General features: G+C 44.8%; 1 protein-coding gene, 1 long non-coding RNA gene and 1 pseudogene across 7 annotated transcripts in view; 2 read left to right on the top strand and 1 right to left on the bottom strand.

Moving 5' to 3' along the window:
• LOC311525929 (rho-related GTP-binding protein RhoG pseudogene) overlaps positions 1–14,007 on the top strand; it is a 36,630-nt pseudogene extending 22,623 nt beyond the window's left edge. Inside the window, exons 2-3 of one of the 2 annotated variants that reach the window (XR_014714719.1) lie at positions 6,310–6,359; positions 10,313–14,007. The product of XR_014714719.1 is annotated as a rho-related GTP-binding protein RhoG pseudogene (transcript). The remainder of the gene's footprint in view (positions 1–6,309; positions 6,360–10,312) is intronic. The other variant, XR_014714720.1, reaches the window with a different exon arrangement.
• On the bottom strand, positions 4,002–7,790 carry LOC311525930. Its single transcript, XR_014712898.1, has 3 exons — positions 7,546–7,790; positions 6,169–6,198; positions 4,002–6,012 (listed from the first exon to the last, which is right to left on the bottom strand). It is a non-coding gene; the product is annotated as an uncharacterized lncRNA (long non-coding RNA).
• An 8,476-nt stretch (positions 14,008–22,483) lies between the features above and the next one.
• Positions 22,484–27,012, top strand: part of TAF1 (TATA-box binding protein associated factor 1) — a 140,077-nt gene continuing 135,548 nt past the window's right edge. For all 4 annotated transcript variants that reach the window (XM_084639995.1, XM_084639996.1, XM_084639997.1 and 1 more), the window contains exons 1-2: positions 22,484–22,624; positions 22,794–22,911. In XM_084639995.1, the coding sequence (XP_084496121.1) occupies positions 22,499–22,624; positions 22,794–22,911 (244 nt within the window). In that variant the 5' untranslated portion in view covers positions 22,484–22,498. The remainder of the gene's footprint in view (positions 22,625–22,793; positions 22,912–27,012) is intronic.

The raw sequence follows: 27,012 nt of genomic DNA on the forward strand, positions 1-27,012 counted from the left end.
GACCTCAGTGGTTTAGGAGCCAAACTAGTGATCAACATTACCCAAAAGAGACATAGTGTGAATTCATTTTCACTTACCAGAGTACTATATATTCATATTTAAACAGTATGACAAATATTTTGTGTGTATATAATATATATATTCTCACAGCATTTTCATTTTATCAACTACAATTGGTTAATAACATAGTAAAAGCAGCCTGATTGGTTGTTAATTCAATCACACACTGTTTTAATATGTGCTGCAAAGAGCCAAAGGAGACACCTTAAAGAGCCACTTGCAGCTTGGGAGCCTCTGTCTGAGTATCGCTGATCTAAATGTTTTAGAGCTTGGGCACGTAAGCAAGCCACATCCTGCTCACTTCCCTAGATGTAGTGGAGAGAGATTAGGGTTGCCTTTCCACACTAAAGATTTTGTTTTAAAATTGAAAGCTTAGATTCTGGAGCACAAGTGACATCTTGGAGAAATTCTTATCTGCTATGCTGCTGCTCGTAAACCCCAGTTTGAAGCCTGTTGACCACTAATGAAATGTTTTGCAGCTACTCCAGTTCACTTGCAAACAAACTAGATTTGAACTGTTAATATGAAACACTCCTCACCCCCCCCCCCAAAAAAAAGTTGATATAATTTTAGGGGGGAAACCCCCTCATTCCAGTCTTGGTCCTCATGTAACTCTGAGATTTTCCTACAATACTTTTGTCCTATAAACTGTATTGAAATAAGAATGAGGTTTGGATAAAAACTTATCTTCCTGTGGCTTACTTACCTTCTCATGCCTTGAGACTTTTTTTTCTTTTTACTTCAGTGGGAATTTGATTGTGGCCTTGCCTGATTCCAAGTGTAGAGCAGTTTTCTTATGTACAGCTTACACAAAGGCAAGTTTTTGGATAGGTGAAATGCACAAAGTCAAGGTCTTGTAGAGGAGAATGTAGCCACGTGAGCATTGTAGTTCTTGGAGTCTAGTTTTGTTCTTTTAGTAGGAAAGGTGGATGACTGACTTATTCTGTGAATGTATGAAATAAGATCTGTACGCTGTGCTTCTGTGGAATTTCTCACTGAACTCTGCCAGAAGACATGACCATTGGGGATTCTACTCTGCCTGCCAGGCCTTTCCCAGTATAAGCTGTGATACTCTCTGGGTGTATCTCCACTGCTGAGATTTTTGGCTTTGTGCCTGTATGCTTTTTTCCTACTTTCAGAAAGCAGAAAAGAAAGCAGAAAAAAGAAAAAAAAATCTTCTTGGAGATTAGTTTTCATGCCAGTATTACTCCTGAGGGAGTTCTGCACCAAAAAATTAAAATTTATGCACACAATATTTTGAAATTCTGCATATTTTGTCAATAAATGTGGCTCCAGCGTGGCAGTGGGGAGCAGAGGCCACTGGCTGCATTAGGGGCTTCACGGTGATCTCCCACCTTACCTCTCCCAGTACAGGAACTCAGTAGTGAGGCTGCACCTGACCCTGACAGTGCAAGGGCTGGGCCTGCCCCAGAAACACCCCAGGGCCCTGCCTCTCTGTGCCGGGCATACCAGGTGTGGCTGGGCAGGCTCAGCCCAGCAGGATCCGAGCAGATCGAGGGACGTGATCGTCCCCCTCTATTCGACATTGGTGAGGCCTCATCTGGAGTACTGTGTCCAGTTTTGGGACCCACACTACAAGAAGGATGTGGATAAATTGGAGAGAGTCCAGTGAAGGGCAACAAAAATGATTAGGGGTCTGGAACACATGACTTATGAGGAGAGGCTGAGGGAACTGGGATTGTTTAGTCTGCAGAAGAGAAGAATGAGGGGGAATTTGATAGCTGCTTTCAACTACCTGAGAGGTGGTTCCAGAGAGGATGGTTCTAGACTATTCTCAGTGGTAGAAGAGGACAGGACAAGGAGTAATGGTCTCAAGTTGCAGTGGGGGAGGTTTAGGTTGGATATTAGGAAAAACTTTTCCACTAGGAGGGTGGTGAAACACTGGAATGCGTTACCTAGGGAGGTGGTAGAATCTCCTTCCTTAGAAGTTTTTAAGGTCAGGCTTGACAAAGCCCTGGCTGGGATGATTTAATTGGGGATTGGTCCTGCTTTGAGCAGGGGGTTGGACTAGATGACCTCCTGAGGTCCCTTCCAACCCTGATATTCTATGATTCTATGATCCAAATGTGGAGGGGCTTAGCGTGGGGGGGATCCAGATGTGGGGTGAGAGGTTTCTCTGTGGGGTAATCATGGTGCGGGCAGTGGGAGATCTGGATGCACAGGGGCAATGGGACTCTGCAGGGGATCCAGGTGATGGTGGTTGGGCTCAGTGGGGAAGTCTGGGTGTAGGGAGATGGGGTTTGGCAGGGGGGGTGTCTGGGTGCTGGGGGAGTGGGGCTTGTTGGGGTGGGGGCCCAGGGTGCAGCTGGTTGGGGCTCACTGGGGTGGGGGCCCAGGGTGCGAGCGGGGTTGTCGGAGTCCATGTGTAGTGGGGTAGGGCTTCTCAGGGTGAGGGTTCGTTGAACCTGCTTAACAGGGGAGCCCCAGCTGCTGCTGAGGAGACACTGCATGCTGGGTTCCCACTTTTTCCCCTCCCTCCCACATTTTCCACCTTCTCATTCCCCTTCCCTCATTTCCCCCCACCCCTCTTACCCAATCCCACTGTGGGCACTCACTGCTCCACAGAAAACAGTGAGGGATTGTCCTCCAGGATAGGTTGTTGATCCTTGATGATGGGGGGCTGAAGGTGATGGCTAGTGGCGTTCTGTTACTTTCTTTGTTGGGCCTGTCCTGTAGTAGGTGACTTCTGGGTACCCTTCTGCCTCTGTCAGTCTGTTTCTTCACTTCCCCAGGTGGGTATTGTAGTTTTAAGATAGGTTTCAGAGTAACAGCCGTGTTAGTCTGTATTCGCAAAAAGAAAAGGAGTACTTGTGGCACCTTAGAGACTAACCAATTTATGTGAGCATAAGCTTTCGTGAGCTACAGCTCACTTCATCGGAAGTGAGCTGTAGCTCACAAAAGCTTATGCTCACGTAAATTGGTTAGTCTCTAAGGTGCCACAACTACTCCTTATAGTTTTAAGAATGCTTGATAGAGATCCTGTAGGTGTTTATCTCTGTCTGAGGGATTGGAGTAAATGCGGTTGTATTTTAGGGCCTGATTGAATTGGCCTCGTTAGCACTACAAAAAGTAATTTTCCTTCTGATATTCACCCCTTCTTGTCAACTGTTGGGAATGGGCCACATCCACCCTGATTGAATTGGCCTCATTAGCACTGACCCCCCCCCCTTGGTAAGGCAACTCCCATCTTTTCATGTGCTGTATATTTATACTGTATTTTTTAACTCCATGCGTCTGAAGTGGGTTATAGCCCACGAAAGCTTATGCCCAGATAAATTTGTTAGTCTCTAAGGTGCCACAAGGACTCCTTTTCTTTTTGCAAATACAGACTAACACGGCTGCTACTCTGAAACCATTCTTTGTATAGGCCTTTTTCACCCCTATTAAAATGGAAATTCTGGTGCAATCTTAATAGAAGTACTATCACCTCAATATAATGTACACAGCTCTACTTTCAATTATGACTCTAGGTAGCTGATCATTGATGTGTGCCACTTTAACATAATATTTTAAAAGTTGAATTACTAAACTCTAGTCCTGACACTGATTCTGGTTGGCATGTTTGAACAGTTAGATGCACATGTTGCCGCAGAATCCACCTTTTTAATGGTGGTCGCAAGAATTGGAGTGTTTTACCCCAGTCTTGTCTAGATTCTAATTAATTTAAGTGACTTATATCTACCTAAATTTCATCCTTCCATTTGACATATAAACAAAAATTCCCAAACCTACTTTGTTTCCCCTCCAAACCTGTTAGGTGATTTCTGGGGCAGATTTTCTACCATGCTTTGCAGAGCTGGCTGTATCTTAGTTGTGAATAAGTGTACAATTCCCAATGTATTTTGGGATCCTTCAGTTTGCCCAGCACTAACCTGACAAGTTATTTGATGAGTCTGTTTAGGTTTATTATGTACCAAAATTTAAGTAACTTATATCCAGCTAATACAAAATATTAAAGTATACTGATCATGGGAGGAAAACCAGAAGACAGTATTGTGGAAGCTCAGTGTAGATAAGATGTTAATGCAGATGTGATTGATAAAGTTAAGGATCAGGGCAGAGGAGAGACCCTGAAATTTGACTATTAAGAGATTATTGATGACTTCTAGAAATTGGAGGGGATCAAGGATGGAGTTGGAGGAAAAGAACTTCGCAATTTTTGTAGAAGTTTTAACCATTTTAACATGGTCTCAGTACTATGTTCTGTGGTATCTTTGCCGATTACAAAAAATGAAATGTAGTCACTCACTTTCTATCTTGACTGGAAGCAACTGATTTGTCTGCAGTTCAGGAGTCAAGGACTATAAGTAATGCCAGAAAGATATTAGGGTGGGGAGGCAGATATGTGCAGCAGTTTCATTCTTGTTCAGACTCAGCAATAGAAACTGCAGCATGAAAATGTACAGCCAACTTTTATGCCTGCAGATGAACAGCAGGAGCTTCAGGTCTATAAAGTCCGGATTGAAAATGATGGGAATCATATGATGGCGAGAGATGGAATAGGTTGGATTTGAGGAATTCTCTGCTTGGCCATCTAGCTAAGCCCCCTGCACTAGGTCAGCATATCATAATGTTTCTTAAGGGTTGTGGGCGTAAAGTCTTAGGCCTTGTCTACACTACACAGTTTTGTTGACAAAAGTTATCTTTTGTCAACAAAACAATGGAGATGTACGCAGTATAATTCAACTTCCACCAACAAAGCTCTCCTGCTTTGCCAACAAAATAAAACCACCTCAATGAGAGGTGTTGAGCTTTTTGTGGTAAAGTTATATGGTCAAAGTGTTAGTGTAGACATTGCACTTGGTTATGTTGCTGTAAATTGCTTCCAGGAGGTGTCCCATAATGCCCATCCTGACCACTCTGGTCAGCAGTTCGAACTCAACTGCCTTGCACCCAGGTACACAGGTATCTGCACCTTCACCTTTAAAGGTCCAGGAATTTTTGTATTCCACTTCCTGTTTGCTTGGCATGGAGAGCTTACATAGCATCTTTCCAGCTGATCATGGCGGTTCCATGCAGCAAATACTCTCCTGCTTTGAGCACACCTGAGTTGTTGGATCTGCTTTCTCTGTGGGGAGTGGAGGCTGTGAAGTCCCAGCTTAAATTCAGCTGTAGGAACTTTGATACCTACTGTCAGATTTCTCGTGGCATGTTGGATAAGGGCTATGAACAGGGCATGCATCAGTGCCATGTGAAGATAAAATAACTGAGGCAGATGTACCAGAAGGCAAGGGAGTCAAACTGTTGCTCTAGTGCTGCACTGGAGACCTGCCATTTCTATAAGGAGCTGGACGCCATCCGCGGTGGTGACCCCACCTTCACCATCAAGATCCCTGAGGATACTTGCGGGGTGGGGGGGCAACAGCTGGAGACAGCAGACAGTGGACTCAACCCCAAGGACGAAGTCGTGGACAAGGAGGTTGAGTTGGAGGACGAGATGGGACAGGCAACAGGGTCATCTGGTACTGCGGCAAGCCAGGGCCTTTTCTTGACCAAGGCAGGTTTGAGCCAGTCCCAACAATCTGTCTCTGGTGTGCATGAAGCAGGAAAGGGGAGCTCTGGTAAGTGATCTTTTTGAGTTGACGCTGCTTTATGTGCTAGAAGTGGGTGAAGGGACAGAAATGTACAAGACTAGCTGTGTTTGCATGTGATTTGCATCCCCCTGTGCAACTAAGCAGTGAGGCAGAACAGTGTGTTAATGCACACTGAGATTTCATGGAATCTGCTAGAGAGATCGCTCGGCAACTTTCCTGGAAGTACTCACTAATCCTCTGTTGAAGGTTCCTTGGCAGAGCTGCTTTGTTCCTTCCCCCATTGTACGAAACTTTCCTGCACCAATCAGGAATTACTTGTGCAGGGACCAAAACAGCACAGAGGCGAGCTGCATAGGGATCCGAGCCAGACAGATGCAGGAGATGCCTCCTTGCTTACCTGCAGGAGTGAGATATTGACTTCTATGATCTCTGTCTGGAAAATTGGTGGTAGAATTTACAATTTTGTCCCTAGTTGCTTGCAGTGATCCTCTGAAAAAACCTCCCAGACCTTTTGCCCCATCTTGAGCGCTCTCCCTCCCCCGGACGAACTCACCATGTTTAGGGTGTTGGCTGAGCTGTGTACCTGCCAAGGGAAAGTGAGAAATTGATTTCAGATTTTAAAAGGTGCATTTTACTATGATTTGAAGCTGTGAATGCACTAACAAGCATGGTTCTGTTTGTTGTGTTTGTGCAGATGTGGCCTTCAGGGGAACCCACTACATGCCGGCAGAGTGCCTCTGCCAGGTAAGGAAGCCAAGGAGGACATGCTTTGAGAGGTTCTTCAATCCTCAGATGCTGAGAAACAAGAACACAAGGGTGTGGAGAGAGACAATAAGTGAAAATTATAAAATAGGCAGGACAGCAAGGAGAGCCAGGAGCGAATTTTAATGGCCCAGGAGCAGATGATAAAAGTGATGGAGGACCAAATAGAGATGTTGAAGTCTGTAATCACGCTGTAGGCAGAACACATGCGTGCTCTTCTCTCTCCCCTCCCATCCCCCTGCAGCTGATACAGAGATGCTTGTCATGCCTTCATAGAATCATAGAATCATAGAATATCAGGGTTGGAAGGGACCCCAGAAGGTCATCTAGTCCAACCCCCTGCTCAAAGCAGGACCAATTCCCAGTTAAATCATCCCAGCCAGGGCTTTGTCAAGCCTGACCTTAAAAACCTCTAAGGAAGGAGATTCTACCACCTCCCTAGGTAACGCATTCCAGTGTTTCACCACCCTCTACCACCACCTTCCCCAAACTCCTCTCAGACATTTCTTGCATCTTCCCAGCCTGTCTCAGTACCCTGTTCACTCCACCCCTTCAGACAGTTTCCAAAATGATAGCTGGAGTAACACATAGCTATGAGAACCTACATCAGGACACTGCCCTTCACTGTTATCTCCCTTTCCACTGAGCATTTTCTCTGTGTTTTTAATTGGTGTTTAATAAAAACATACTCTCTGAAAAATAATCAGTCTTCATTTGTCTCCTACACACAGTGGTTGCTGCTGGAATTAATACACAGTTGCAATCTGATCATTTGCTGACTACAAATCACTATTGGGAATCATCAAAATTTTCATGCAAGGTGGCAAGTTAACATAGCATGGCAGAGTGCTGTATAGCAAGACACATTGCTGGTGCTCATTGTCAAAATGGTGCCTAAAAGGCTCCAGGATTCAAATAGCCCTCTGTTGTGCCCCTATAATAGCCCTGGTTCTGGCTGCTCAAAATCAGCCACCAGGTGATCCGCATCCATGCTCCACCCTGAGGAAAACTTTTCACCCTTAGCCTCACAAATAGTATGCAGCACACAGCAGGTTGCTATGACCATGGGAATATTTTCCTCATTTAGGTCTAATCTGCCATAAAGGCAGTGCCAGTGTGCTTTTAATCTGCCAAAAGCACATTCTACGGTCATTCTACATTTGCTCACCCTGTTGTTGAAGTGCTCCTTGCTGCTGTCCAGGTTTCCTATGTAAGGCTTCATGAGCCATGGGAGTAAAGGGTATGCTGGGTCTCCCAGGATCACTTTGGGCATTTCAACATCCCCCATTGGAATCTTGTCTGGAAAGAAAGTCTCTGCTTGCAGCTTTCTGTACAGGCCAATGCTCTTGAAGATGTGTGCGTCATGCACCTTCCTGGACCAGCCCGCATTGATGTCAGTGACACGCCCACAATGATCCACAAGCGCCTGCAATGCCATAGAGAAATACCCCTTTCTATTGATGTACTCCTTTGCAAGATAGTCTGGGGCCAAAATTGGGGTATGTGTGCCATCTGTCGCCGTGCCACAGTTAGGAAATCCTATTGCCTCAAAGCCATCCACTGTATCACACACATTTCCAAGAGTCACAGTTTTGTAGTAGAATGTCCTGCACACTTGCGATAATGCAGTCCCAACTATGGACACCAAACTGATTCGCGACCTGACTGGTAGCAGTCTAGAGTTGCCCGTTTCCACAGAGTGATCGCCACGTGTTTCTCCACTGAGAGGGCAGCTCTCATTTTGGTGTCCTTGTGCCGCAGTGCTGGGCCAAGCTCCACGCACTGTTCTGGGAAGGTGGCTTTCTGCATCTGAATGTTCTGCAGCCACTGCTCATCATTCCAGATCTGCATAACGATGCAAGCCCAAAAGCGACGGTCCACCATGTTTCAGAGTAGCAGCCGTGTTAGTCTGTATTCGCCAAAAAAAAAAAAAGGTACTTGTGGCACCTTTAGAGGCTAACAAATTTATTTGAGCATAAGCTTTTGTGAGCTACAGCTCACTTCATCGGATGCCTGCAGTGGAAAATACAGTGGGGAGAAATGTGCAGCAGCTCAGTGAATGGCAAATGTAATCTGGTGGTGTTTCTCTCCATTGCACACAGCAGGTCAGGCACCTCAGATTCCTGTTTAGATTGGGAGCTGCTCATGATATACTGCATGACCAGCCATGACTTAGTCATAACAGTGACCACAACCGTAGAGAGCAGTGCAGGATCCATCCTTTCAGACAAAGAGGGCGGGCGCACTGTAAACAGGCTGTTGAAAAATGGCACTGACCACAGTCGGAAGCCCATGGAGTGATGGAATAGAAAAAGCTGCATCATGGGATGTTGAGCCGGTATCCATGATGCTCTGTGATCCACTCTGCCTTCCCACAACTCCTAGCCTCTAGCCGCAGAAGGTAGCAAGTGGCACAGTGGGATAGGTACCCAGTGCATTACTCTGTTGATGCTAGAGCTCTGCTGATGGGAGTGTTATGTGAACGTGCACAAGTGATGTAATTAGAGTGGGTTTTGATCGTTTGGCGTAACTTGCATCGACACAACTCTGAAGTGTAGACAAGGCCTTAATCTCTGATCTCTCCAGTAGTGATTCTACAACCTGCTTTTGGAAGCTTATTTTACTAATGAACTCTTTTGGTATTAGGGTTTTCCTAGTACTTAACATGAGCTTTCTTTGCTGCAGCTCATTAGTTCCTGCCTGTTCCGTCAATGATTAGTGAGAATAATCTGTTCTTGGTCTCTTTAGAACAGTTCTTTGTGTATTCAGAGTGACATGGTAGCAGTCTGATTATATTTCGAAGAACAGATGTACCAAGTTTTCCTCCTAGGTTCTATATTCTAAACCTTTTATTGGTGTGGTCTGAATACTCTACAGTACTAGGTAACTGGTGCTGAGTGAATTAATTACTTTACTTATTTTATAGGCAGTATTCATACATCTTACTAGCGCATTTGCCTCATCTGCATTGAATCATATTCAGTTTAACTCCTAGAGCCTTCTCTGTGTTACTACTGCTTAGGTGGTAGAGAACAAGGATAGCATGGAGTGGGCCAAGCAGTGTGATACCACAAGTGACAGAGAACATCTTGCTGTGGGGCACAAGACCGCAAATCCCTTTCTCTGCAGTCAAGTCCTAAAGACTCGTTTAGATTACCTACAAGAAATTATCTGGCTGATTAAGGCTAGGTTGTAGGTATTCAGCTAATTTATTTTTATTTAGCTAAATAATCAGGATGTGTCCAATTGCCATGTGACCACTCTATTTGTATGTTGTACCTCTTTTTCCTCTCCTCTACTTCTACTGTTTCTTTCTAGAGCAGAGGGTCTCAAACTGGGAGGGCTATGGAATACGTTTTCGGGTGTGTGTGAGAAACTTGGGGGATGGGGATCCTCACTGTGCACATTTTACCCACAGTAACAAACAACTAGCAAAGCTGATTCCTTCGGACAGATCAGATCTTCAGATGGCGCTGTGCATTTTGATGCTATTCTTTTAAGCTTGAATAGCATTATACAAGTCGTTGCCATCTGTACATTAATCAGTTTATGATTCAGTGTGCACATTTAACTTTAAGCATCGCAATTTCCATTTTGCCCTTATTAAAATGGATCGTTGGCGCTGTTTGAATCAATGCCTTACTGTTTTTAATATTTAATGAGAGTTGCATGTTTGTTTTTTATTGGTATATGTACTTGTTGGGGGGGGGGGGATAAACTCCTACAGACACAAAGGAGGGCATGATCAAATAAGTTTGAGAACCAGTGTTCTAGAGTGTAGGCTGCCTCTTTATGTGTGTTTAGCATCTAGCATGCTGTGTCCGCTACCAAAAATAAATTATTAGAAATGTTGAGGGCATTGTATTAGAGAAACCTTCTACACTTTTTGTTTTAAAATTCCTATAAGTGAGTGACTTTGTTTTCTCTTTCGGCAGGATTCTCCATTTCTGGGTAAAGAATGCAGACAATAAAGTGTGTAGTTGTTGGAGATGGTGCGGTGGGAAAGACCTGTCTTCTCATCAGCTACACCACCAATGCCTTTCCAGAGGAGTACATACCCACTGTGTTTGACAACTATAGTGCCCAGATGACTGTGGATGGCCGGACAGTTAGTCTAAATCTCTGGGACACTGCAGGCCAGGAGGAATATGACCGTCTACGTACCCTCTCATATCCTCAAACCAATGTATTTGTCATCTGTTTTTCCATTGGAAGTCCCTCCTCTTATGCAAATGTTCGGCACAAATGGCACCCTGAAGTCTCTCACCACTGTCCTAATGTTCCAATCCTTTTAGTTGGCACCAAAAGGGACTTACGAAGTGATGTGGAAACCGTTAAAAAGCTGAAGGAGCAAAGCTTGGCTCCCACTACCCCACAACAGGGAACTTCACTGGCCAAACAGATTGGAGCAGTAAAATATTTGGAATGCTCAGCTCTGAACCAGGAGGGGGTTCGAGAGGTGTTTGCTGAAGCTGTGCGCGCAGTTTTATACCCAGTGGCAAAGAAAAACACAAAAAAGTGTGTCCTGTTGTAGTTGCCGAAGACGATGGATATTTGAAGTGAAATGAAGACTGACGGGGATCTTGGCGGGCTCCTTTCTTTTTTTTAATTGAAGATTTGCATCTTGCACTAACAGGTCTAAACAGAAATGGTTCATGCAAAGTATATTCTTGCAGTTTGGTAACTGCTTCAGGGAAACTGAGACAAACCAGTTCATTCCAGCCTAGTGAGAGACTGATGAAATATCTATCCATCTTCTAAAGTTCCAGAGTCTCCATCTCCAGAGTTCAGTTGGCTTCCATTCTTTTCAATAGAAGAGGATGAGGGGACTTCTTCAAAGCCAAACTTTTCCTTTACTAGACAAACTTCAGTTATTGGCCTTGCTGAAAGCGACAGATATTGATAATTTTGCTTTAAATATAGTTCCTGCTGCTTCTGGCCCTTACTGATTCATCAACTTGGTCTACCAGACAAGAGCCTGGCTTTCTAATTATTGCCTTAATTTGACATCATGAAATTTGAAAACCATTTGTCTAAATTTAAAAATGCTGAAACCTTCAATATTAATATGAGACTTACTTTATAGTGAAGAATGTGATTACTTGTATGAAAAGTTAATGAAAACCAATCATGTTTGGTCCAGTGTTTCAGACATAAGGAACTCCTGAAATGGTTTCATTAGTATTAAGATCAGAAGTTGGCACCTCCTGATATGTGGAATTCTAGATGACAGTAACTCAAATAAATGATTCTGTGGTGGTTTAGGAACAGAGACGTGAGATAGTAACAAAATGCAGGTCTGCCATAGTTGTCTTAACTGCATTAGGGTTTCTCTTCCCCCTCTAAAGAGTATTTTAAATTTTGAGAGTGGAGTTATTGTTCTCTCTTCAAACTGCTTGAGGTAATTGGGATGACATTCTCAAAGTGGATTTCCTAGTATGACCTGCATACTTGTACATGTACATTCCCCTGCCTTTTAGGAGAATTCCAGAGAGTTGGAAGGAGACTGTTGCTCTTGAGGAATTAGTTCTCTTTCTCCCAACCATAATTAACCCCTACATCATTGCATGAGAGTTCATGGCAGATCATGTCTTGGAATTGTGTAGGTCCTATAACATGAAGCCAGGAACCATGTTTAACTATGGTTCCAGTTAAACTGTTTTTAATGGTTGGCCAGCTATGGTGGATACGGTTACCTGGGCTACAGCATTTTAAAAATAATTCTCCTCTCCACGCTAGCTGGTCACACATTATTATAAATTACTTTTTAGCTGAAGCTCTATTTAAACACTTCAATAACTGTTCCTACCCCTTTGTGAATGGTCACTGGCTTCTATCTTCAGAAGTCTGTTTACCCACAACACCTAGGATGAGCAAAAAAGCAGCAGTGTGAAACCTCCATTAAAGACTTGCCCCTGCAACTTGCAGATCTGAAATTGATGTGCTGTATAAGAGATTCTGTATTAATATAAGGATGCTGGGATTTGTGGGTTTTGTGTACTGAAATTAATAATCTCATTCCTTGCGTAGGTGCCACTGACTGTATTTGGGAGCAGCCTGTGTTAGTGGTTCAGATCTTAGTTTCCTAAAGTATCTCACCCATGCAAAAATGTGTGTTATGCCTGCACTATATGGAATGAGCTCTCTTTTCTCATTGCAGCAAGATGCTGGTGGGTTGGCAACTGTAGGGCTATTAGGATTAAGAGAAATATTAAATTAGCCTTGCCTTATGTGGTATTGAAGTATGCGGTGGATATATTCCTATCTGTCCCCTACTTCCCCTCAAAGAAGAGGATGTGCCTTTCTCTCTGCCTGATGTACTGATAACTTACAGTAACTACAATTCCATTATAACTGATGGCATATATTACTTTAGCAAATCCCACTCTAAAAGGCTAAATTACAAGCCACAGTTGACCCAAGCCATCAGTATGACTAGCTAAAGAAACAAATGTAGTGTACTGGGAATGGTTCAGATAAACACCAAAATAACAATATGCCATGATGTTTGCAGAAGCCTGGGGATGCTTCCTTCTACATACCACTTTCTTTTTTGTTCTTCACAAAGTGCCATGAACTAGAACAACTTGGAGAGCTCTTTACTGTCTTCATAGTACCTCATTAACAGACTGATTTCAACATCTGATATTTCTGTGTATTTTCTGCCAAGAGGAGCAGGTATCCTGCTATTCTGACAGTTCTTACTCCAGGGCCTGATCTCTGCAGGAATGAATTTCAGGAGCGTGCAGATATCATGAACTTTTTTCTTTATTACAATAATTGATAATTAACAAAATCTGTAAATGGTCACTCTGTAAATTTGGGCTGTTGCAAATTTCTATAATTCTTAACCTATTTTATTGTAACTCTAGTGCAGAGTTTGGGTTCTTTTTTTTTTTTTTTGCCTTGATTTTGTCCATTGTCACATTACAAGGGAGATTTGACTTAGCTCCCTGGTTGGATATGTCTAATTCCAAATAAGATCAGAACATTCCAGCATTGAGAGAGCAGTCGAAACCAACCTTATAAAAGTTTTATATTTGAGTGGCTGGGAATGCAATTGACTTGTGACAATTCAGTCTCTCCTGTGCTATTCAGTTTTTATATCCTTCTAGCAGACTAATCATTTACATTTTTTGTCTTTGAGAGATTTCACTTATTCCCCCTCCCACCCCGGACCCAGTTGATTTGAACAGTTCAGGAGTGCTCTGTCCAAAGGATGATCTGAGGCAGTCTTTTTAGATGTATACTTTTAGCACTCAAATGCTCTGTTCAGTACACAATGGTAGCTATTTATATGGAATTTCAACCAGAAAGGCCTCAATGCTCTGCTTTTGAGTGCCAAATTTGTGACCTGTAGAATTCTTGGTGCTACTTGGGTAAATCTGAACGAGCAAATGGACCTCTCTCTAAGCAAAGGAGTTCTCTAAGCCAGTTAAAGTGGGAGGGTGAGGAGGACTCATTTGCATTAGAGGACCCTAAGATGATCTGATTGAAGTGTGGTACTGAAACATACACTGGCAACTTGATTTTTATACTTAAAAGGAATTTGTATTGCAACTAACGATTTAAAATGATTTTTAAATTATGCAGAATTAAATTGTAATAAAGCTTTCTTGATTTCTTGCTGTTTTATTCACTCATTCCATTTTCATATTACAATTGTTCTTAATCTCTTCTGTGGAAATCTGGAGACTTGAAATATAGCAAAGCAAATTTTGAACAAATTAAGAAGTTTAATTGTTCAGTCCAGTTTTAGTGATTGTAAACTGTGTGAATCTGATGTCTCTTTACTATAAAGATGCAAGATAATTCCCACTAAAATCCTGTTTCCACATGTGAATAACTATTATAGCACTCCTGTAACCATTTTGTGTGAAATTTTGTACGCCAGATGTCTGAAGTTTTTTGGAAAATTTTAGCCAGAACTGTTCAGCTGTTTTGAGAATGAGGCGGGGGCAGGGCAGCAGGGAAGGTTTTGCTTATGTTAAAATATTCTGATGACCCCATGCTTTGGACCAGAGATTTGAAATTTGGCAAGGGGTGGACTTTGTGTCAGGGATGTGCCTTTTGCCATTCCTGTGAAAATCCACTTATGTTTGGCCAATCTCTGAAGGTTCTGTCCTCACTGGACATACTGTATCCCTTCACAGCTGTTATGTGTGACCAGATTGCACAGGACAGCCCATGTGTGCAGTTTCAAAGAGGAGCAGCCTTTACAGGGAAAGTCTGACAACTGCTTTTGAGTGGGCTGGACACTGAAATTGAGAGCAGTGAGAATACAGGAAACACCTGCACCTCCTGTCACCCAGCCAAACTAAAGAAGGAAGGGGAGGCAGAGAGGATAAAAGCGAGACCAGAGGGGATGGAAAAGAATAGGCTGAGACAAGGAGTTGGGGGAGTGGGAGGAAACTTGGAGTAACTGGGCCAGGGCAGGAGAGGAAGTGGGAGGCTGGAACTGATCAGGCAAAGAGACAAACAGGGAGCCCAAATGTGTGTGGAAAGACTGGAAGCTGGTGAGGGAAATGGGGGTGGTGAAAACTTTAATTTGGTCACCTTGTGCATCTGCATTGATAGTCTTGAATTACATGATCACATATTTTTTCCATGTGACCCCTAATTCATTCAGTGCACAGGCTCAACCTACTGTGGGGATGAATTGGGATTATGTATTAAAGGAGGATGTTGCCTGTAGGATGCTGCTTCATTTGTTGCAGAAGATGGAAGGTATGTACTATTTGTAGCACCGGGACAGGGGATCACAGGAAGGGAATGGATGGTCTTCTGGTTAAGGCAACTGAATACCACCTTGGAAAACTGATTTTTATTCCTGCCTCTGCTATAATATAGAGTTCCTAATGTTAGGCAAATCATTTAAACCAAACTTTTCACAGGGGGTCACTAATTAATTCCTGAATGCTATGATGGGATACCTTGAGCTCTGATTTTCAGAAATGCTGAACTTAAAGCTATAACTGAAGTTACTGGGAGCTTTGCTAAAGTAATGTGCTAAATCAGGTGCTAGTTATCCCATATGAGGAACCTAAAATTATTAGAAGCATATCCACTATGCTTTAGTTTCCCATCTGTAAAATGGGGATAATACCATCCTTTCACTTCACAGGAATATTATGAAGATAAGTTAACAAGGCTACATACGGACCTTATAGCGGCACAGCTGTCCTGCTGTAAAGGTCCCCTGTGTAGCTGCTCTTTGCCAGCAGGAAAGAGCTGTCCTGCCGGCATAATTAAACCACCCCCAATGAGCGGGGTTAGCTATGTTGACAGGAGAGTGTCTCCTGCCGACTGCACTGTCCACACCAGAAATTTGTTGGTCAGGGATGTGTTGTTTTTTTTTTTTCCCCACACCCTTGATCGACAAAAGTGGTAGTGTAGTCAGCTTCTGATTATGAAGTACGAGATGCTGATCTCCTCCTTTTGTAAAGTACTTTTGAGAGTTGGTGAAAGTGCCAGCTACTAGTAGTATAAATGCCATAGAAAAGCTCAGAAGGAAACTAACTACTTCAGCGCCGGAAATATGGTGAGGGGTGTGTGTGTGTGTGTGTGCGCGCGCTACATCTCGAACAATGAGGATAAAACAAAATGTTGACTACTGCTCACTAGGTGTGCACTGAATGAAGCAGGAGTCCTGTGGAAATAATATATAATTAAAGACTATCACAATGCATAAAGGTGCCCTCTGTTTGCCTGTTTTCTAACTTTGAGTGCTTGATATTGCAAACGCACAGCACTGCTACATTGCAATTAGGGCTGTTGATTAATTGCAGTTAAATCATGTGATTAACTAAAAAAAATTAATCACAATTAAAATCGTGATTAATCCACTGTTAATAGAATACCAATTGAAATTTATTAAATATTTTTGGATGTTTTTCTACATTTTCAAATACATCTATTTCAATTACAACACAATATAAAGTGTACAGTGCTCACTTTATATTTTGATTACTAATATTTGCACTGTAAAAATAAACAAAAGAAATAGTATTTTTCAGTTCACCTCATACAAGTACTGTAGTGCAATCTCTTTATCACAAAAGTGCAACTTACAAATGTAGATTTTTTTGTTAAATAACTGTACTCAAAAACAAAACAGTGTAAAACTTTAGAGTCTACAAGTCCACTCAGTCCTACCTCTTGTTCAGCCAATTGCTAATGCAAACAAGCTTGTTTATGTTTATGAAAGATAATGCTGCCCACTTCTTAATTAGTGTCACCTGAAAGTGAGAACATGCGTTCGCATGGCACTGTTGTAGCTGGTGTCACAAGTTATTTACGTGCCAGATGTGCTAAAGACTCATATGCCTCTTCATGCTTCGGCCATCGTTCCAGAGGACACGCTTCCATGCTGAGGATGCTTGTTAAAAAAAAAAAATAATGCGTTAATTACATTTGTGACCGAACTCCTTCGGGGAGAACTGTGTATCTCCTATTCTGTTTTACCCACATTCTGCCACATATTTCATGTTATAGCAGTCTCGGATGATGACCCAGCACATTGTGTTCATTTTAAGAACACTTTCACTGCAAATTTGACAAAATGCAAAGAAGATTCCAATGTGAAGTTTCTAAAGATAGCTACAGCACTTGACCCAAGATTTAAGAATCTGAAGTGCTTTCCAAAATCTGAGATGGATGAGGTGTGGAGCATGCTTTCATGTCTTAAAAGAGCAACATTCTGATGTGGAAACTACAGAACACAAACCACCAAAAGAGAAAATCAACCAACTGCTAGTGGCATCTAACTCAGATGATGAAAATGAACACGTCAGTCCGCTCTGCTCTGGATCGTTATCAAGCAGAACCCATCATCGACATGGACGCATGTCCTCTGGAATGGTGGTTGAAGCATGAAGGGACATATGAGTTTTTATCGCATCTGGCATGTAAATATCTTGCAATGCTGATTGCAGCAGTGCCATGCAAATGCCTGTTCTCACTTTCAGGTGACACTGTGAACAAGAAGCAGTTAAGCATTATCTTCTGAAAATGTAAACAAACTTGTTTGTCTGAGCTATTGGCTGAACAACAAGTAGGACTGAGTGGACTTGTAGGCTCTGAAGTTTTACATTGTTTTATTTTTGAATGCAGGTTTTTTTGAACTTACAAATGTAGAATTAACTTTCATGATAAAAAGATTTCACTATAGTACTTGTATTAGGTGACTTAAAAAATGCTGGTTTTTTTTACGGTACAAATATTTGTAACAAAATAGAGCACTGTACACTTTGTATTCTGTATTTTGACTGAAATATATTTGAAAATGTAAAAAACAATAAAATACCCTTTATTTAAATATTTTTTGGATAACAGCATGATTAATTGCGATTAAAAATATTAATTGCCTGAGAGCTCTAATTAAAATGCCCCTGGGAGGTAAGTAGGTATTTAGCTATAGCTTTGTACATAGGAGGACACTTACCCCTAGGGGTATGTCTACACTACGAAATTAGGTAGAGTAGAAGTCTATTTTTAAAAAATCAATTTTATACAGTCAATTGTGTATGTGCCCACTAAGCGCATTAAGTTGGCAGAGTGTGTCCTCAATACTATGGCTAGCATCGACTTACGGAGCGATGCACTGTGGGTAGCTATCCCACAGTTCCCGCAGTCTCCACTGCCCATTGGAATTCTGGGTTAAGCTCCCAATGCCTGATGGGGCAAAAACATTGTCACGGGTGGTTTTGGGTACATGTCATCAGTTGCCCTTCCCTCCCTCCCTCCCTCTGAAAGCAACAGAATCGTTTTGTGCCTTTTTTCCTAGGTTACCCATGCAGATGCCATACCACGGCAAGCATGGGGCCCGCTCAGCTCAGGACTGCTGTTGAGAGCATTGTAAACACCTCACACATTATCCTGGAGTATGTGCAGAACCAGGTTAAGAGACGCCAGCACGAGGACGATTGTGATGAGGGCATGGACACAGACATTCCTGAAAGCACGGGCTGTGGCAATTGAGACATCATGGAGGCAGTGGGGCTGGTTGATACAGTGGAATGCCGATTCTGGGCCTGGCAAATAAGCACAGACTGGTGGGACCACATAGTGTTGCAGGTATGGGATGATTCAGTGGTTGCGAAACTTTCGCATGCGTAAGGCCACTTTCCTTGAACTTTTGTGAGTTGCTTTTCCCTGCTCTGAAGCGCAGGAATATCAAGATGACAGCTGCCCTGACAGTTGAGAAGCGAGTAGTGATAGCCCTGTGGAAGCTTGCAACGCCTGACTGCTACCGGTCAGTTGGGAATCAGTTTGGAGTGGGCAAGTCTACTGTGGGGACTGCTGTGATCCAAGACGTTCTCCTATCAAGGGTAGTGACTCAGGGAACCCCTTGCAGCAAAGCCATCAAGTATGACCTGCACATTTCCCAAACGGTGGTGGGGTGATAGATGGAATGCATATCCCTAACTTGGCACCGGACCACCTTGCCAACCAGTACCTAAACTGCAAGGGGCACTTCTTGATAGTGCTGCCAGCACTGGTGGATCACAAGGGACATTTTACCGACATCAAAGTGGGATGGCTGGGAAAAGTGCATGATGCTCGCATTTTTAGGAACTCTGGGCTGTTCGAGCAGTTGCAAGAAGGGACTTACTTCCCAGACCAGAAAATTACCATTGGGGATGTTGAAATGCCAATAGTTATCCTTGGGGACCCAGCCTACCTCTTGCTCCCATGGCTCATGAAGCCACACACAGGCACCCTGGCCAGTACTAAGGAGCAGTTAAACTATAGGCTGATCAAGTGCAGAATGGTGGCAGAATGTGCCTTTGGACGTTTAAAAGCTCGCTGGTGCTGTTTGCTGACTAGGTTAGACATCAGCGCAACCACCATTCCCACTGTTATTGCTGCTTGCTGTGTGCTCCATAATATCTGTGAGAGTAAGGGGGAGACATTTATGGCGGGGTGGGAGGTTGAGGCAAATTGGCTGCTCAAAATTGCCAAGCTGACACAAAGGCGACTAGAAAAGCACAGCTAGGAGCGCTGCACATTAGAGAGGCTTTGAAAACTAGTTTCATGACTGGCCAGGCTACGGGGTGAAGGTTGTGAGTGTTTCTCCTTGCTACAAACCCACCCTGTTTTGTTGATTTTAATTCCCTGTAAGCCAACCACCCTCCATCCTTTGACCATAGCTAGCAAAGGACATAAAGTAACTATTGTTTTGAAACTTTTCTTTCTTTCTTAACTAATTAAAAAAAAAAAGTGAGAACTCACAAGGTAGCCTGTGTGGGGTGGGGTTCAGGAGGAGGGAAGGACAAGGCCACATTGCTTATTGTAGCCACATTACAAATCAAAATTGTTTGAATTACAGCCTTCTGTTGCTTGGGCTAGCCTCCGGAGTGAAGTGGCTGGGTGCCTGAAGCCTCCCCCACCCCCCCCATTCTTGGGTGTCTGGGTGAGGAGGATATGGAACTTGGAGGAGGGCAGGCAGTTATACAATGGATGCAGCAGGGGTCTGTGCTCTTGTTGGCTTTCCTGCAGTTCCAACAGATGCTTCATCATGTCCGTTTGCTCCCCCATTAGCCTCAGCATTTCCTCCTGCCTCGGCTCTTTGCACTTACTTAATGCTTTCCTGGCCTCTGCCACTGAATGCCTCCATGCATTAAGCTGTGCCCTATCAGTGCGGGAGGACTGCATGAGCTCAGAAAACATGTAATCGTGAATGTGTTTTTTTTCCCGCCTTCTAATCTGCGATAACCTCAGGGACGGAGCTGATGGGGGAGCATAGAAACATTTGCAGCTGGGGGGAGATAAAAAGGGAGAGTAAAATTTAAGATGATACATTTGAGAACAAAAGGGAGACTTTCACAGTGCATCAAGCAATTCACAACATATGTGCTTTAGGTACAAAGTCACATTTTGTCTTTTATATTGAGTGCTTGTCGGTATGGTAATACATCACAAACAGCCGGGCAACAGAATTTGGTTTCCAGGCAGCCATGGTAAGCCTTTTGGTACGTGGGGTTGGCTTCTTATGCCTTCATAACACGTGGGAATGGTTTCAAACTGCAGCGTCATCCTTTCCCAGAGCAAGCAATGCCAGTTGGGTTTCACATTTAAAAAGAGGGGCTGTGGTTTTCAGGTGGATGTGCAGCACACACCTCCTCTCCCCCCCCCCCCCATGGCGTGGCTATTCTCTGGGATGATCCCCTCCCTCTGCCGTGTGGCTATTCCCTGCAATGATCCCTTTTAGCCAAGTGCAAATAACCCAGCATGAATGGGATCCTTTTACTGTTCCCTTACAAAAATTCCCCTATTTCAACCAGGTGATCATGAATGATATCGCTCCCCTGAGGCTAACGCAAAAAGATATAGACAATGTTACTTGAATGCGACCAAACCCAGGACCATTCGTTGCCATGGTTTGTGCTGCAATGATTCCAGACTACTTGCTACTGCCTTCACATGGTAAAGTGTGCAGGATGAAATAAGGCTTAGGCAGCCCTCCCTAGAAACCTGCAAGGGCTTTCAGAGTACCTCCAAGAGAGCTTCATGGAGATGTCCCTGGAGGATTCCCACTCCATCCACAGACACGTTAACAGACTTTTCCAGTAGCTGTACTGCCCGTGAATGCATCCCAATTCTTCAGGGCAAATAAAACACTATTGCTTTTAAACCCTGTACTGTAGTTGCACGTATGCACTCACCAGAGCTGCCTTCTCTGGCTTCAGGGGCAGGGACCGGCCTTGGGAAGGTATTAGCTCCAGTGTGATGAAAAGGTTCTGGCTGCCAAAAAGAGCAGATTCACCACTTACCTTCTCCTCCTCCACAAAATCCTCCTCCCTGTTGCGTGAGACTCTCCCCTTGCAGGTGTCCTCGGGTAGTGGTACGGTCCCCCCCTTAGAATGTCATGCAGCTGATCATAGAAGCGGCATGTATGGGGCTCTGACCCAGAGCGACCGTTTGCCTCCTTTGTCTTTTGATAGGCTTGCCTGAGCTCCTTAACTTTCACACGGCACTGCTGTGTGCCCCTGTTGTAGCCTCTCTCCACCATGCCCTGTGCGATTTTGGCATATATATTAGCATTTCTTCTTTTTGATCAGAGTTCAACCTGCACAGATTCTTCTCCCCATACAGCAATCAGATCCAGTGTCTCCCTTTTGGTCCATGCTGGAGTTAATTTGTGATCCTAGGGGGACTGCAGGGTCACCTGTGCTGCTGAGCTTGCCTCACTGACCAAACAGGAGATGAAATTCAAAATTTCCCAGGGCTTTTCCTGTGTACCTGGCTAGTGTATTGGAGTTCAAAGTCCTGGCCAGAATGGTCACATTGGAGCACTCTCGATAGCTCCCGGAGGCCAATACTGTCGATTTGCGTCCACACTACCCCAAATTCAACCCAGGAAGGTAGATTTTAGCATTACTGCCCTCGCTGGGGAGGAGTACAGAAGTCAATTTGAAGAGCCTGTTAGGTCGAGGGAATGGGGGTGGTTGTGTGGATGCAGTCATTCTGAAATCGACCTAACGCGCTGGATGTGACCTAACCCCGTGGGTAGACCAGGGCCTAGAGACGGTAAGGCTCTGCTGTGGAGTGGTCCTGAGCCCGACCAGCTGTAGCTGCAACCAGCGGCTGGCGGGCCGGTGGGAGCACCTAGAGACCGTTGTTTTTCGGAAGTCTGTACTGGGGGTGCTCGCGTGAGCGGGCCCGAGAGCCCCGCTCGCTGACACCACCCGGCCCGACGGGTCCGGCCGGGCACTGAGGCGCCCCGCAGCTGGCCCCAGCTGGGGCTGAGCCTATGTCTACACTGCCGTGGTCACGCCAGCTACCCGGGTCCACACGGCGGGGGCCGACGGGAGACACTCCTCTCGTTGCGGGCAGGGCAGGGGGACTGGCGAGCGAGCCGCTGTCGACCTGGGGGTCTTTACTAGACCCGCTCAAGCGACCGCCGGCGGGCCGCTGGCCGAGCGCCGATCCTTGCCGTCGTCTCCCCCGGCAGCCGGCGGCGGGCTGGACCGAGTCTGTCGCCCCGGCAGCGCCGGCCCCGCCCCTCCGAGCGGACGCTCTCGCCGCGCGCTCTCTATGGTGCTCTCCGCAGGCGTGACCCGGCGGCGCTCGCGCCCCGCTTCTGCTTCCGGGTCGCGTCTCGGGCCGAGGCGGGAGAGATGTCGGACTCGGAGAGCGAGGAGGAGGCGGAGGGGGGCCGCGCCGGGCCCTTCTCCCTGGCCGGCTTCCTCTTCGGGAACATCAACGAGGCGGGGCAGCTGGAGGGGGAGAGCGTCTTGGACAAGGTGAGGCGCGGGGCCCTGGGGCCGCTGGGCTCCGCCTGCCCGCAGGCGCCCCGGCTGGCCGCGCCCGGGCCCCTCTCGCCGCGGCGGGAACGTAGCCCTGGTGCTCCCCGGGCGCCACCCCTCGCGGCGCGGGGCCGCTAACGGCCGGTCCTGTCTTCCGCTCTTCCAGGAATCCAAGAAGCATTTAGCCGGTTTGGGCGCCTTGGGGCTGGGCAACCTGATCACCGAGATCACGGCCAGCGAGGAGGACGCTGCGGAGACTGACGGAGCCCAGCTGGATGAGGAGGGTGAGGCCCGAACACCCGTTCAGGTCTGGGCTGGATCGGTTGTAGCTACCGCAGCCCAGTCGAATGTTATCGCATCGAAGGGTTTTCTTAACGAGAGCAGGAGGACTTGTGGCACCCTAGAGACTAGCGCGTTCATTTGAGCATGAAGCCGAAGTGCGCCGTAGCTCACGAAAGCTTCTGCTCAAAGGAATGGGTTAGCCTCTGAGGTGCCACAAGTCCTCCTGTTCTCTTTGCAAATACAGCCGAACACGGCTGCTCCTCTGAAACCTCTCTTTAAAGAGTAACGGTGCATTTCTAGCTCTTCTTACTGAAACGGAAACCGTAATTTCATTGTTGACGCTCTAGCCGCATTTTGATATCTGCCAATCTGCAGGAAGGCGGAGGCAGTAACTATGAGGCATGAACTGTCCTAGTTGCATCACTAATGTATTAATACCTAAGCCTAACAGTTGTACTTGAGAAGGTAACTGTGGTGCACTATTGTATATTTGCATGTTTAGTGAATCATTATGGTCTCTTGTTCAGTCTTTAAAACAACCAAACCAGCATGGAGGCATCTATTTAACAAATATATACTACTTAATATTCCAATTTATTATGACCTTGTCTTCCTACTCAGTTGTGTGTCTCCACTTCACCGTTGCATCTTGGACTTATTTAAATTGTAAAACCTATTGATCCATTGATCTATTGTCTTCATTACTTGTTTTGCACATCGTATAGCGCAATAGGGCTGTGATCCTCAATTGAAGTTTCTAGGTGCCACTGTAATGTTCTGGAGAGACAAGGTGGGTGAGGTAACTTATTTTATTGCAACAGCTTCTGTTGGTGAGAGAGAAAAGCTTTCGAATTTACACAGAACTCTTCTCCAGGTCTGGGAAACTAACTCAGGGGAGTCAGGGCTTGTCTTCACATACAGTGCTACAGCTGCTGTAGCATTTTAGTGAAGACACTACTATGCCCATGGGAGTGGGTTACTGATTTTCACAGATTAGTCTATATCTGATGTGTTGGTCCTCTTCCTCAAAGGAAACCTGCACAACACTTTCAAAAGATGAATCAGGGCACTTAAATGCATTACTCTACTAGACACTAAAAATCATGGATTGAATACAGATACTGGATTTATGGCTTATTACAACAGTCTGTAACCCACTAACAATCCCCATAGCTGCTATCCACCCTTTCCTTCCTACGACTGGAAGGGTATTAATGGGCCGCTTCACCTTGAGTGGTACCTTGAAATGTGTGTTAACTACTTAAGCTAAACAGTCTGTTCAGACCTTGTGTTTAGCAATGGCACTGAAACCTTGTCTACACTACAGGTTACTTTGGTATAACTTACGTCGCTCAGAGATGTGAATAATCCACACCCCTGAGCAATGTAAATTATACCGACCTAAGCACCAGTGTAGACAGTGCTATGTCAGTGGGAGAGCTTCTCCCACTGACTTAGGGCTTGTCTACACTGGCACTTTACAGCGCTTCAACTTTCTCACTCAGGGATGTGAAAAAACAAGCCCCTGAGCTCTGCAAGTTTCAGCGCTGTAAAGCGCCAGTGTGAACAGTACACCAGCACTGGGAGCTACGTCTCTCATGGAAGTGGGTTTTTTTAGAGCTTGGGGAGAGCTCTCTCCCAACGCTGTGCCGCGACTGCACAAGCCGTGTTAAAACGCTGTTGTGGTAGCGCTTTAACGTTGCCAGTGTAGACTAGCCCATAGCTACTGCCTCTTGCGGAGGCAAGCATTATTAAGCCGATGGGAGATCTCTCTCCCATCAGCTTAGAGCAGCGATTCTCAGCCCGCGGTCGCATGTGGCCCAATTAGCACAGAGCTGTGGCCCAGCTTAGCTATGTTCTAAAGTCTGTCTGTGTGCCTGGGGTTCCAGGTTCCCAGCTGCCCAGCATGGGAGTGTCTGGGCTGCCCTGGTGCGACGGGTTTGGGGTCTGGGCTGCCCTGGAGGGGTCGGGGTCCGGACTGCTGGCCCGCCCAGTGTGGCGGCGGTCGGGGAAGCCACTTGGCCCCACAAGCTCTGCAGTCCGAGTCGGGCTGGCTGGCAGCCAGCCTCCCTGTGCAGCAAGGGTTGGGGCCCATAGTTCGTAATCAGTTGAGAACCACTGACTTAGAGTGTCTCCACCATAAGTGCTAGAGCTAAGTGCTGTAGTGTAGATGTACCTGAGTTAGTTCCCCAGACCTGAAGAGCTTTGTGTAAGCTTGAAAGCTTGTCTCTCTCTAGAAATTGGTCCAATAAAATGTTGCCTCATCCACCTTGTCTCTCTAGTATCCTGGGACCAGTGTAGCTAAACAACATTGTGTACTGCAGTCTACTGTAATACAAATAAATAAAGGACAGAAATAGCACTGGTTCTGAGAATACTTGAAATGTCTTTTTCTCACTGAGTGATGCTCAGTGCAGCAGTAACTTTAATAAGAAAAGAAATAATTCCAACATAAGGGCCAGAGTCTACCCTGCCAATATCTTTGTACAAACCTCATCTTATCATTAGACAATTTGCTGTTGTTCAGGGTTAAGGTATTGCCCTAGCTTTGTAAACTTGGGTAAATCTCACTGCCCAATTGCTTTCCATTGCCTTTATACATGTTGTCTATAGATTGTCTGCTCATAGGGCCAGGGATCCCTGCCTTTATACCTATCTGTAAAGTTCCCCGCTCACTGTTTGTGGGATTTAATTTTGTTTAATACAAAAAACTTACGTTAAAAGAATATGAAGGTTGCAAAGTAAAGTGTTTGAAAGTTGAAATGCCAGAATTAAGGATGCCTGTTCAGTCTTAAGTCTGTCTCTTGTACATGAGCATTGTGGTGATTTTTAATGACGTGATCAGATAATTTGTTTTTCTTTTCTGTACATGTTCCACTTTTCCCCCAGGATGGAACATAGCTCAGTGAATGAGGCAGTTGTTCAGTATTGCTTTCTATCATTCAATACGTGGCTCTGGCGCTTATTTATTGCACACTATCCAAATGCTGCACTGAATATAGAATTATGAAATTCACTATTGGCTCTTCTGTACTGCTCATTACTGTAGTGGTTAGTATCTCACAAATGGTAACAGACCCAATTTTGGGTGGAGATTGTCCTTTCTCTTCCTAGTCATCTGCCTTATTCTCTATACCCCTTTCAACTTCAAGAGCAAGTGAAGCTGGTGTCCTACTGACACAGCATCATTCACTACACAGCCCTCGTTCGTGCCCCGAGCACCCTCCATGCTAAATGAGTCGGGAATTGTGTGGAAAAAGTGATCGTGTAATTAAAGACTGTATCGTGCATATACAAAAGGGGGCAACATCAAGGTTTTGAGAGCAGCCTTAGTTCTGGCATTTCTTAACTTTCACGAGCTTGACTTTTGCAACCTCACTAACATTCTTTTAAGAGTTCTTAATTTAATTTAATTAATTTATTTTTGGAAAAGATTTGAAAACAAATTATTTGCAACTATAGCAACACTCCATCATGCATTATCAGCCGGGTGTGAATCATCACTCAGACTGCAGCATAGACTCCTTGACTGCAGTTTAATTACATTAGCTGCCAGCAGTAGAAGGCTGTTCATAGGAGTGTACGTAACACAATGAAACAGTGAGTTATTTATAAATGAGTAGACTTATTTTACAGACAGCGTAGCAGAGGACAAAGATATGATAAGTTATTTCTGAGAGGCAGTGTGGCAGTTAATAGGATTTGTTTTTGCAATAGTAATAGCTTCTGTAACCCCCCAATGGGATATGGTGCTTTGCTTGATACAGTTGTGAAAGTACAGAATTACGAACGTTCATCAGTAGAAGACATTCAATTAGGACTCATGGTCTGGTTCCCAGGTGGTGTACTTACCTCTGGGTCAAAGGGCCTGTCTCAGCAGCTTGTAACTTTGCCAAATCTGAACAGATTTCCATGAGACTGGCACTTCCCTGACCCCAATGATCCACCTTCCAGATTTCAGAGTCTTGCTGCAAACCATGAAGGTGTTGGAGCTCTTGGGGGCAGGGGAAGGGAAGAAAGACCAGACCTTTTTAGAATAGAAAACATTAGGTAACCTTAATACAGGGGTTGTATTTGCTCCTCCAGTAAAATAGAGTATAGAA

Source organism: Lepidochelys olivacea (assembly GCF_965140295.1).
Source record: "Lepidochelys olivacea isolate rLepOli2 genome assembly, chromosome: 9".
Taxonomy (NCBI): domain Eukaryota; kingdom Metazoa; phylum Chordata; order Testudines; family Cheloniidae; genus Lepidochelys; species Lepidochelys olivacea.